The sequence below is a fragment of the Centroberyx gerrardi genome, chromosome 19, assembly GCF_048128805.1.
Source record: "Centroberyx gerrardi isolate f3 chromosome 19, fCenGer3.hap1.cur.20231027, whole genome shotgun sequence".
NCBI classification, from domain to species: domain Eukaryota; kingdom Metazoa; phylum Chordata; class Actinopteri; order Beryciformes; family Berycidae; genus Centroberyx; species Centroberyx gerrardi.
In genome coordinates, this window is record NC_136015.1 from 4,615,340 (window position 1) to 4,628,899 (window position 13,560).

The window sequence follows — 13,560 nt, forward strand, 5'->3', positions numbered from 1 at the left end:
AAACGTACCTTGGTTCCACATGACAAAATACGGAAATATCTTGACAACACTGCCTGAAACTGTCACATGGGCCGCCTGATGTGTCTTGTTGGTAATGTTAGACCAAAAACCTTGGTCTGTTATCCCATTCTCCACTACAATCAGAAGCCAGTACACGACGTACACTCCACCCGGCTGGCAGCCTCTTTAAGCCCAGACCATCAGGTGAATTGAATTACATCAATTACCTGTCCTGCAGAGTACGACCAGAGAAAAAGAGTACAATGATCTGCTGAAAGCCATTTTTCGTGTTCCATTTCTCCCAAGCAAGATGACTTCAATTCATTTTATTTAAAAATCCATCAATTCAACAGTGATTGACAGGTATTTACAGCACTTGTTTTGATAAATTTCATTTAATCTCTTCAAAATATCTTACAATGACATAAGAGCAAAAATTGTTCATACAAAAAAGTGAGAGTTTAGGTTCGCCTGGTTGTAAATCCCTACACAACACTGTATTTCTGAGATGGTTCCTTTTTTTGTAATGGGGGTGTTGGACACTTATTTTGGTGATAGATTTGATGAATCTCCCAGACTTACAAAGGAGACTCTTCCGTTTTCCAAACAGCCCAGAATCAGACGGAAAAGACAAGTGAGTTGACCCACGTTGTGTATATACCAGATTTTGTTACACAAAATCACAAACAATAGGCCAATGGAAAACATATAATTATCACTAGCACACCAACAGTATTAACTGTAAATATATCACACTTCTTTTTCAATGACTGAAGTAAACTGAAGCTGAATTAACAGTTGAAGAAAATTAAATCCATCACAGCAATTTACATGTCAAACGAGTTAAGGCTCTTGAAAACAGAGCACATCCACAGTCAAATGTACATCAACCTTGTTCATCCCCCTGTTGATCCTATACAGTATTTACACATGTGCAAAGGAATTCCATAGAACAAATCAAAGGGTGGAATCTCTTAATCCCTAGGCCTTAGCATTTGTTTGGCAAACGTCTGAAACATAAAAAAGGAAGCCGCACGTCTACCTCCTCCCTCTCGTCTGAAAGGGAAGGAGAAAACTGGCCTTAAATGACTCTACCCATCATCCGCCTCTCTTCTGCCTGTAGTTTGGAGGATATGGGTGACCTACTTTTGGAGTCCAAACTTTGCCGCTCATACAAAGACGGCTACAAAATAACACAAAACCCACATTCTTGAAGCGGAGCAACATTGTCTAAAGCAGTGGAAGTGAGCTTGTCCTGCATAAAAGATGCACTTAATACTGATGTCGAGTGGTATTACTATTCATACCAAAGCGCTACGCTGAGGGTCCTTCAAACATGATGCGTCTCAAGCACGACTTCTGCCAATTTTGTGGGGTTTTTTGAGTGCAATATCAATGAGCTTATGAGGCCACTATTGTGTGCATGTCAGAAAGATGACACGACATCGCGCAATTAGGGGTGTAGAATTTCGGGAATAAGGCGAAACTCAATCTCATCGTGACGGGAAAGAAATTAAAACACTATTTTGGTGACGGAGGAGTTAAAGGCCGTCTCGCGGATAAATGTTGGCAACAGGTCGAGGGAAATTAGATTTTCTGCAGGGTTTTTTTTTTTACGAGCGACGAAGAAGCCAAGAATTTCTGATGAATGTTTGTTTTTACAGGTTCATGCAAAAAAATCTGTAAAAAAAAAAAAGTGCACAAATTATGACCTGAAAGGCAAAAAGGGTCCCGAGCGTGATCCTCTGCCAACTGCTGCAACAACTTAATAGGCTTAGAATTAGCCTGTCGGAAGCATGGAAAACGGGATTACTGGTAAGATCCAGAGCCAAAGGAAATGGGGAGCACTGACACAGTGAGAAGAGATCAAGTTAAACACAACAGTATTATGTGTCAAAAAAAAAAACAGAGATCCTCTGGCTCACGGAGGATTGTGTGCGCTGGTGTCTTCTCTCGCTTCTTCCCTGAAGGTGAGAGGCATTGCATGCATAAGTAGACCGTCGGATGACAGTGTGTTTCGCCCCGTAAACAAACGGCGATTGCGGTTATCGCACCTAATACAGCCTCGCAAAGCTTCTCAGTGCGATGGGGTAGTTAAGTTATGAGGAAGAAATAAACAAAAAAAACGCGGGTCTCTGTCTGAATGGACCTTGTGAAAATTCACGTCAAAGCAGCGCACTCTCCAGCTACTTACATCTATGTTTAGGCAACATAGGGATTTCTCTGTGTCAAGAGTAAGCAGCTTGTTGCCTTGCGTTTTTGTTTTTTTGAAGAGTCGGGGACGCAATTACATGCCCCCGGAAAAAACACTCATTCCTCAAATTCTTTTGAGTTTAGGCCAACCTGCTTTATTATTATATTATATTATATGTGCTTGGGGACTTTTTTTTATCTGTTTAGCTTGTTTCTTGTTCTGTTAGCTTTTTCTTTTAACCTTATGAAGCGCTTTTGTAGTAAAGTGTTTTGTGTTTAAGGCGCTATATAAATAAAGGTGACTTGACTTGATCGTTGTACATTCTGGTAAACTTGTTCAGGGGTGTGTCTGGGACCTAATTCCATTGACCTTGGCTTGAAGCCTATAATGGGCAGAGCGAAGAAAACACAAACCACAAGCACCTGCTGGCTGGACACTTGTTGATAACCGTCCCCCGCCCACACAACCCGACTGAGCAGAAGCTTATCTGCAAGCACCAAAGTTTGGCTTTTTTTTTTTTTTTTTTTTTCAACGGACTACACGGGCCCAGGGCTACCAAGCAAATTTCACTTGTAAAGTAGATGTTTGTCTACAAATTCCATCGAGCTGTATGTTTGTACCTGAGCTTTTAGGGCATGTCTGTATTATGCCAAGGCATCACCAGACTGACTAAAGCAGATGTTTACGCAAATCTTAAAAAGGGGGTAACCATGTGGGAAATTACTGATGCTGGTGGTTGAGGTACCAGGCTGTTTCTAATCAAGTTGCAGGAAGTTACCCCGGGTTCTGTCAAAGCCGCAAATGACTTCAAAACATTCTGCACGTTGAGGTGTGTGTGTTTATAGTGGCCCTTTGAATAAATGTACATTGTAACGATCACAGGATATTGTCTCATATTGCATTAGAAATACAATTAGCACCGAGGCTAAGATGTCATTTGTAGACAAACATCCTTTGACTGCGAAAAAGGACATCGAACAAGAGTGTCAACCTGCTACAGCTGTTTGACCGCGTTTCATATCAAATTGTATGGAGGTTTTTTTGGGGTCATTTTGCTCTTCCGGGGCTTCTCTAAGGGGGAAGTGGAAGCTGTGATGTGATTAGCCTGAGACTAAGCTGCAGATTCAAGCAGCAGAGGTGGGTGGCACAACACCTCTCCCCTTCGATATAAAGACGCAGCTAGTATGTGTGTGCGTGGACAGCCTGGCTGATAGTGATGACAAACCTTTCCATGAGAATACACCAGAGGGCTGCTGGACGATGTGTAAGCCATGCTACAAAACAATGACTATTCTAACTGTTGTTCCCTTGTTAAAAAACACGAATCCCCCATTATGTGGCCGGCGAGGTGAACAGTAGCCGATAAGATGTGTACATGTGCTTGATTGGCTTGAGTCTATGGTTGTGTTTGGTCGTCCATCACGTGTCCCAGTCCAGCTCTCTGCAGGCGATACGGACCAGTCTGAGCTCCAGCTCGAAGGCGTCGGGCCTTTCCTGAGGGTTGGCCGACAGCATCTCCCTGATCAGCTGCTTCATGTGGGTGTTCATGCTCTTTTTCCTGGCAGGGATCAGCAGCTCCATCTTGGGGTTCTCCAAGAGGGCCTCCCCCAACGGTACAATCTCTGAACCCTGCTGCACGTAGCTCCCCAGCAGCTCCTTCTGGGTCTCCACGTCCACGAAGGTGATGCGCTCCACCATGGCCCAGATGATCACCCCCAGGGCAAAGATGTCTGCCTTGGCCGTGTAGTGGCCCTCCCAAACCTCGGGGGCCATGTAGAAGTCCGTTCCGCAGGCTGTGGACAGGAAGCACTTGTTGACGCTGGCCGGCTCCTCGGGGTTGAGCCCGGAGGTGGAGCAGACCTTGCTCAGGCCGAAGTCGGCCACTTTGAGGGTCGGCTCGGGCGAGCCGGCCGCCGTGCAGCCCTGCGAGATGAGGATGTTGTCCGGTTTGAGGTCACGGTGTATGATCTGGTTGCGGTGCAGGAAGGCCAGGGCGCTGCCCAGCTGTAGCATGAAGCTGGTGTTGGTCTTGCGGCTGGGTTTGCGGGACAACAGGTAGGCGTTCATGTCGCCCCCGTCACAGAAGTCCATGACGAACCACAAGTAGTAGGCACAGCACGGGTCGAATGTGATCTCGCCCTTCAGAGAAGTCTCCACCAGCTACAGTAGAAACAAAGACAAAGATAACGGGTCAACATGAGAACATTGGTGTTGGCTGGGGAACAGTCAGTCTCTGCATGCTGCACAAGTGTCACCATTGAGATAAAAGCTGAACGGATCCTGCTGAGCAAATACAGAGAAAAAAAAAAAACTAGACTGCCAAGAACAAACCACCAAACGAGCCTGTTTGACATCCGCATTTAGCAGGAAGCCAAAAGAAAGCAAAGCGTTAGTTCTAGCACTACCATCAGACAGATCTGCATGAGAAAAGCAAAAGTGATTATGTCACTTAGGCGTAGTCTAGCATTCCTGATTATTGATAAACTAACAGCAGTGGGAGAAGACACGCCATCATCATTATAGTTCAAGAGTGTGAGGGGAGGAAAACGTCACTTTAACCAAACAAGCAACGTTGCTCTGGCTTTGTATTCGCAGCATGTCTCCCACCGTCCTTTGTGGGCCGTCTCTCTGGCTGGTGTTTTTTTAATCAAAGCCGCGTGAGAAGCCTCTCATCTTTAAAGCCCTCAGCTGGAGGAACCGAGTTCATTTCATCTTACCACAACTCCTCCTTTTGACAGCTGACCACAAACCTATGAGGTTTCATCAATTTCAAATGAAAGAAAGTGCCCTAAATTATGATTAGATGTGATGTACTCTCTTCAGGACAGCATGTTTGATGGATGACGATTTTTTTTTGCACGTCAACACACAACAAAAGGTACAACTTAGTTAAAAGATTAATCTAAATCTAGAGTGAATGGGTTAAACCATAATCCTAAATGCCTTGGATGTAAACTACTTTACAGGCAATACAATGGGTCAAAATATTTGCAGTAAGCAATACCAACTGGAACCCCTGCTGTAAACAAATGGGCCACAAATTGTTTGACATGCCACTGGCCCCGGCATCCACTACCCAAACAGAATAGATGCAAATTATCCCACAGTTGCTACGGTCAGATAATTCTCCTCTATTATCGTTTGTTTTTCTGTAAGCACGCACTGGAACATTACAGGGCAATAAAAAAAAGCTGGAATAAAGGGGTTCTGGGAAAGCGGCCAATGCCAACACGGCAGAAAGCTGAACGAGCGGTCGGACAATAGCCCACGTGCCACTGAGAGACTATAATCAGGCACCGCCAGAGTGCCTTTAAGCCTGCCGTCAGCCAGCGGGGAGGCACCGCGACATGACAGACTGCAGACAGGTTGACTGGGGAGGGCCTCCTCGAAACCTGACATCACATTCATGTGAGTGTAGAGCCAGGGCGGCCATCGACAGCACAGATCCAACCAGCAACATCTACCTCACTTACTAGTGAACACTATGGACACACACATATAGCCATATAAATTAGGGCTAGACTGATATTTTTAGATCGAAACTGCCGACAACCAATATTTTGTGCCGATATTTTCATGCAAAGTATTCAGTGTTTCCCCCAGAATTGTATTCTCGTCAGGGTGGAAAAGCCTCTGAAACAATAATATATAATAATAGTAATGATGATTACTAATATATTGGCAAAACAGTATACTGGTCTAACCTCCATGTAAATGCACATACACAAACTTTTAGAATCCAGATAAAAGAAGCTACACAGTGACGTAAATGAGTGAAAACCCATAGAGATGCATATTCTGAGGGTTTTGACTGGTAGCATTCATCTAGAGCCTGGGCACAACAAACAGAGCTTGCGTACTGCTGATGGCTCACCTTGCACCGAGTTACTGGACAATACACTAACCATTATGTTAAAGCTGTTGTGCATGCAATCTCCAACTATGCAGAAAAATCTGCTCAATTGTCAAGCATTGTCAGCAGCAATGTGACAATAATGTTGTCAACAGGGTTCAAGAGCAGATGGAAAAAAATAAAATATTCATGTAAAAAGCTAGGATACTCATGATAATGTAACCAATTTTTCTGTCATTTCATTCTATTTGTGTTATTTATTTTCCTTTTATGGATGTCTGTCTATGTATAGTGTTTATATGTGTATGTCTGGTATTTGGGGGGTGGGGGGTGGGGGATTCGATTAAGTTTCCTTTTCTTTTTCTGTTGGACCTGTTTGGACCTGTGATATAATGTAAAAAATTACAATAAAAAGACCCTGATCAAAAAAAAAAAAGCTAGGATACTCATGATACACTTTGTAATAAATCAAAATAGTCTCCCTATTACAATAATTACAAGATTAGTCTATTAAAAAACGCATAGCAACACACAGCCAACAAGTGTTTCCAAAATGTCACACAACCATATCATGCCAGATTCCTCTCCTTCTGGCCACTCCCTATTTCCTCAGATAGCTGCCAACATCTCTGTGTCTGCGAGACAGAAACTTGAAGTCCGAAGTCTTGCCAGCAAAAATCCGGTCTACAGATATCCTCAAGATGTGCCTGTGAGAGTGCTGTAACACAAACAAGCCTCGGAGGCAAAGTGTGTGAGACAGATCGTCAGAAGACATTAAGTTCTACATTTTGAGAAACTATCCATTACTGCCTCATCTATGCACAGCAAAATATACGGCATGGCCAAAGACTTTTTTTGTTTTTGATTCATTTCGGGTGCTGTGACACTAATCTGGCATCCAAACCTGACATTTCTCGTCAATGCAGTTTTCAAAAACAATACAAAAAAACAGTATAATAGTCAGCTAATGTTGCAGTAGCAAGTTAGCAAATGCTAGTCTTATTAGCTTATACTAGAGTGAGCGACTTTAGTAGGCCCCTGAGGAAAAAATGGGATATCGGGCTCACCAAATGAAATATCAAAAACAACGTAGCCCACATTTTAGTTTGAAAAATGTGATTCAAACACAAAATTCAACAGTGAGCCATTATTGACTGAAAAGACATGGCCACAATAGGCATTTTATAGATTAATACAAACCCTCTCAGAGGAAATGTAAACCTACAGTATGTTAATTTACCACCGAACTAGAACAGTATGTAACACTCCTGTGACTTCAATTCAATATACCATGAATCTTATTTATCCTTAGCGGTTGTCACTGCATTGTGTTGAGCCAAATTGAACTGCTGAGTAGAGGCAAGTCCATGTGCGGCATTGCACTCATGTTCACCTTACAGTTATATCCAAGTGGGGAGTTTTACACAACTAACAAGTTTCATGTTACTGTCACATCCAGTTACAAACACATGTGAGCAGTGTGGAGCATACTGTCGAGTCATAAGTTTCGCTCTTGTTTTCACAATGGGAAGCTCTGTGGGATTGCACACAAACGCAAATCTCCTTCCTCCTTCACTGGCACAGTGCTACAACAAAGCCAAACAAAGTGTCCAGAAAGACAGACCGATGTCCGATGTGCGAGTCCAGGCTCCTATCAATACAGCAATTACATTCAGGAGAATTGCAGGCACTAAAATACAAAATTACTGTTAAAGAAGTAGCCAGCTGGAAAGCAATCTGTTATCTGGCTGACAGCCAGCGCTTGTGGAATACACTGCACACACCAACAGCCTGAAACCAGCTAGTAATTGTTAGCAATGTCCATCTTCAACCTTTTCTTGGGCAGTCAAGTTCTGGCCTTGCTGGCCTCTACAGAGCAAACCAAAGTGAAATTCCATTTTTGCCAATTAGCATCCATTCAGAGAAAATTTAAGCCATTTAGTAAACCTACACAAATACAGCAGCACCACTCACTGTTCAATGTTTGGGCATGTTCTGTTCTTACAGAAGATCTGATCACCACCAACTTCACTGTTGAACCAATACCCGTTAGTTTTGCATCACTGGAAACTATTCCAGGAGTGGCAGCTTCAGTGTGAAGCACAATGTAATGCTGCATTCATGTCATTATTCACGGGAACCATTGGAAGGAGTTGATGGTTAAAGCAACGACTTGAAAGTGTCCACAAACTTGTTTGAAATTGTCAAGATTGAAGGTTTCCGTAGATTTTGGTTGATCCTCCTGATCAGCTGTTACGCACTTGACATGACTGACATGAATCAAATTTGATTGAAATTTGAATATTACTGCCAACTTTTGCATAATGACATGTTTCATATTGACACATGAAAGCAGGGCACAATGAACAGACAATGCATTCAAAACAGATATAGATTCTACCTGGAGTTGATGCACAACATGCGTGTTTCCCATTGTTCAATTTCTTGAAAGATTTGGTGTTTTGTTTTAAATTTGCAAGAGAGAAGATAAGAGTCAATTAATGGGTGAGTCTTACCTTTTACAATGGGATTCCAAATATCTTCCAAGCATCACCTTTTAAATTAGGATGAACGGTATTTTCAAGTGGCAAGCTCTTATCTACAGTCTTTCCCATATGACATGAATGCAGCATGAATTCAGGATGCCAATGTTAAGACTACAGCCTACTGTCACCAACCCTCTTCTGGTGAATTCCCGGTCCTTACCTCAAGGTACAGAGGGGAGCTGGAGCCGTGGTTCATCCTCTGGGCCAGCTGGTCCCGCTGCAGGACACACTCCTCCAGGTGGATGACGTTTGGGTGCTGGCTCTGGATGCTGCTGAGGGCCCAGAACTCGCGCAGGGCGAGCTCCACGTTCTCCGGAGAGTGGCAGCGGATCTTCTTCACCGCCACCCGGGCGCCCGTTCGCTTCACCGCCGCCTCATAGACCACGCCGTAGCTGCCACGCCCCACCTCCTGGATCAGCTCGTACTTCGGCTGGCTGCTTACCATCCTATTCCTCACTGTGGGCAAAGGATGTGGATTTTAAAGAGGATCTTTTGATTTTGATTTGATATACTTTATGAATCCCAAGGGGGGAATTCCCTCACACTTTGGTAGGGGTGGAGGTTTAGCCAGCTAGTGCGGCACCCAACCAGCATGCAGGGATTAAGTATCTTGCTGAGGAATACTTTGGCGTATATGGCTGCACAGGAATCAAACCCGGGCCCTCTGGTTGGGGGATGATCTCTCACCTGCCCAAACAGGTGAGAACAACAAGGCTCCAACCATTATCTCTACGGCTCCAACGCTCAAATAAACCGCTCCAAAAACGCTTGGTGCGAACGCACCCCAAGACTCCTTTTATAAACTGTGGCAACAGTGAGCTGGCAACATATCTCCATTGCTCTTTGGAAAAAAAGTGGAGCCGTGGCTTGGCTTAGTCCAAATAGTGGAACAGTTTCACAATGTTCAATTAGTACCTTGGCTTCAGTAAAGGCTTACTTGTGAAGCATACTGAAAAACAGACAACAGGCAACAGTTTTGTCCTAATATTTTTTTGGCTGTGATTTTTTGCGAGATGGCAGTCATGCGATAGCCCTGCTCATAGCCTGTTACACAGTTTCATAGTTTTGTTAGAACTCGTTTGCACATTAGTTTGGTGGTAGTCTAATACTTAAAGCCCACACAAATGGGGCCTCTGTAATCGTGTGGCTTAATTAGATAAACAGTGAGGGTGGCTGGACAGCTGAGCGGGCCCTGGCATCCAAGCCAGCAGGGCCAGCCACACTTAGTTTAGCCTAAGCAGATACAATGTGGATGTGCGGACTGCTGAGTTGGCTGGGTATCTGCTCTCTGCTTGGGCAGTGTAGGGTGTAACTTGTATAGTGTGTAACATTGTAGGGTGCAGATGTAGATGGGCCTAATTCAACGAAACATGGGTGAAGGAGGGTGCCCACGTGATAACCCCAATGACTTGCCTACACTCACTCACCCTGAAAGCTAGAGTAGGTAAGTGGTGAATGTTGCCGCCTGTCTTATGGTGCTGTAGATTTATGACGGTACAGCCTGATTCTTTCCATGGTACTCATTTGCATGGTAGTATATCATTGTGTTTGTTCATTCTGTCTCTGTGAATGCTCACCTTGGATTATGGCACAAGGGATAGCAACATCATATCCTGTGCATTTCTAAATGCATTTGGTTTATTAAAAAGGAAGAATATCACACCGACTGCTTGCAAGACGTCCAAATGAAAACGACTTGCTTCTTATGACGCATTATAGGACTCATACTGCTGTTGTGTTTGTGCATCAAATCGAAATGTCAGCAAGGCGCCGCATATCTTTTCCAGTGAAATACTCCGGAGTATTTCGATTTTTGCCCAGTGTGGGGATTCCGCACTAAGGCCATATTGGGGATTACTCTGCAAAACACAACTGTTCCCTTCCTATTGCTCCCTCTTGTGGGCAGGTGAAATACAGCCCTTCGGCCCGACCACCACCACCACCACTCCCCAATACCTATAGCTGACAGCAAAATAGAAATTCATATTGCAAAAAATAAAACAAAATTCTTAAAATTCTTCTGAAAATCTTTTGGCCCATTATCAAACTGCTCTGCAAATCAGGACATCTCCCTTAGTTCCACTAATCCTTATCATGTAGCTGCTACACTTCTTCCACAGCACAAAAACAGGTCTTTAGGTCTGTACTGTTTAGACAAGGCAAGATCAGCAAGGTCTTCCTTTAATGTTTTTCTATAGCACTAGGGTATAGGGTATAATTTCGGCTGTGGGGTTTGTGCACTGTTCCAGTATCTGTTGGTGGTTTCAGCTGTCTGACTGACTGCTGCAGTCCACTGTCAAGAGCCAGACTGAGACTCAACCTCTGTTTTAGTCCCTCTTTTTCTGTTAGGCTACCTATTTAAATCCACCTGCCATATGCATGTATACGCCATCTGGGGGCGACATTGAAATGCAACTTCAGCTTGCAGAAAACATTTGGTTAAAGTATTCTATGTTTATAAAACGTCTATTTTGAACTCAATCTTCTCCACAGTATCTAAATAATATTGAAAGTTCGGTTCACATGACAATGCCGATATCCACAGAAGTGACTTCAATTAACATCACAGGTCACTGACAGCCTGACATTACAGTTTGCATAGTGCTAATACAACCATGACAAGTTGTAAAATTACAGTGGCAAATAATGTCATGTCACTCCTCATCAACATAAAACCTGTTGTCCCTTTAAAACGCTCAGTCAATAAGACATAAAGTGCCCCATCTGTCATCCTGTGTTAACGCACTTTAGCAAAGGTGCCTCAAAACAACGCTATGTGTGAACGCAGCCTGACATGTCATTCACTAATTAGGCTATATTCAAATGTAGAGGGTTTTAAAATTTAAGAGCCTACAACGACTGCAAGGATGTCAGGTCATAATTTGACTTTGGCACATAATTAGCCCCAATACGTTCCATTCTTTTCTGTATGGCGAGTGTCAAGCCAACCTCCTTTAGAAAATTTGGTAATTAAAAATTTCTTTGCTCATCAGCCAAGGTACATAACTGGTAGAACATAACTTATGTAATTTTCTGAATTAATAGTAGCCGATATTGAAATCGGCATAGAGATGATCCCCAAGCAGCACTTAAATTCAATAAAGTGTTAACTTTTAGAAATGGTTCACACTACTCAACACTGGCCTCAACGGTGTATTTTGTTGGGAGGTGAAATTGTATTTTGGCAAGAGCTGCTAGGTATATTGTATGTATGCCGAATTGAAGAGTGCATCATTAAAGTTCAGACAAGCTCTATAAGTCATACTCTCCAAGGTATGCACTTTAGCCGATAAGCAAAGCAACTTTAAACTGACACATTTTTGAACGGAATATGGGGGTAACGACAAGTTAGCACCGCAGTAAGTCAACAAAACTCAAATAGTTCAATACTGAAAATGCTGGCCAGCAACATAAGCTTTTGAACGGACAGAGTGCACTATTAACTTGCTCTCACACCAGCCTATGTGTATTCAATGATCGAATACTCAGCAAACTTAATATTATTTATCAATAGGTGATATTGTGTCAGATCTGGAGATCGAAAACCAACACGGAAGCGAAAAGGTGCTCATGAGACAGAAAAGATGTTAGCCAGCATGCTCATAGGCTAATCAGACAGACAGACATTCACTTAGCTGATTGGCTAACAAGCTAACAGCTACAGTATGTGGCCTGGCCAACGTCAGCTAACGTTAATGTTGTTGGTTAGCTAGCTAATCATGTTAACACCAGCTAACAAAGAGTCCAGATCTCGCCAGCACAATCGACACTTACATCGGCATCTAGCTTCTCTGATTTGAATCTAAAACAAGTTTCTACGTGTCAAATTATACTAGGACATTAAAGAGGCGTGCATTGACAGGCATATGGCATTGACAGTTTATTGTCCTGTGTGTGTGTGTGTGTGTGTGTGTGTGTGTGTGTGTGTGTGTGTGTGTGTGTGCGTGTGTGTGTGTGTATGTCATGAACACATCCAGCCAGGTTCCTCAAAACACACACACCTGCGCACCAAGTCGACTAGCCACAACTAAGGCTAAGACAAAAGACGTGTGTCTGTGGATAGAAGAAGCTAGTGTTGTTTTGTTGTAAGTCCCCATCTTTTTATTCTTACCTTTAAATTTTCTCTCAGGGGTTCATTTGTTGTCTTCCTCACTCTCCCTGGCAGCCATTACCGCCGCACACGCTCTGCTCTCGCGCAGTCAAACACAGAATGTGGGAGCGTGCAGCTGCTAGGACACCAGTGCCAAGTTAGCCAGAATAAGACACACAACTTCCGGTTACAATTTTCAAACTAAAATCCCTTATTGCAGTACACAATAAAATATTACATAACATAATTCAGGTTCGATGACCAATATGGGTTTTTGAAGGCAGATACCGACACCAATATTTAGGTTACCACCACCTATTGTGTTTATATGGATTCCTATTATTATTTATTATCATTTATTATTAGTAGTAGTATCTCTTTTTTTCTTTAACTTTTGATAGAAGGTATTTTGTGCCGACATTCAATATCTGAATTTATGGACCATTTCCATGACGAACAATTCCAAAAACTACAAGTATTCATCGTTTCCCACAGAATTTAATTATAACAATTATTATTATTATTTTCATCATTTTAATCTTGGCAGGGTGAAAACAGCATTTAGGTCACGGGACACTTAAACTCTGTTGAAACCTAGGATAAATAATAATAATATAAATAATAAGAAGAAGAAAAAGAAGAAGAAGAAAATGCTCATTAAAACGTCTGGACAACCACTGTAGTATTGATCATTTGTGCAATAAACATGAAACAAACTGCTGCAATAAATGCATTAACAACGACAATAAATCAAACAAACCGGACTATCAGTCTAACCCTAAAAAGGCCTACGAGTCTATTTTACAGCTATAGTTTTACTCCACGTATAATCTAAAGATTCCACTGACAGTTTTTTTGTTATTTTTGTAAGACAACC

The 13,560-nt window shown here is 42.8% G+C and overlaps 1 protein-coding gene across 1 annotated transcript; it reads right to left on the bottom strand.

Annotated features, from left to right (window-relative positions):
• Window positions 1-299: 299 nt before the first annotated feature.
• Window positions 300-12,792, bottom strand: pdik1l (PDLIM1 interacting kinase 1 like). Its single transcript, XM_071907561.2, has 3 exons — window positions 12,705-12,792; window positions 8,754-9,049; window positions 300-4,354 (listed from the first exon to the last, which is right to left on the bottom strand). Exons 2-3 carry the CDS (start codon window positions 9,036-9,038, stop codon window positions 3,614-3,616), a joined length of 1,026 nt encoding a protein of 341 aa, XP_071763662.1. The 5' UTR covers window positions 9,039-9,049; window positions 12,705-12,792; the 3' UTR covers window positions 300-3,613.
• Window positions 12,793-13,560: the final 768 nt, after the last annotated feature.

Bases quoted from the DNA above. Each gene is read 5' to 3' on its own strand.
- pdik1l (XM_071907561.2), bottom strand. From the start codon at position 9,038: ATGGTAAGCAGCCAGCCGAAGTACGAGCTGATCCAGGAGGTGGGGCGT. The intron at 4,355-8,753 runs GTAAGGACCGGG...TTTCTACTGTAG, and splicing joins GCTCCCCTCTGTACCTTGAG to CTGGTGGAGACTTCTCTGAA.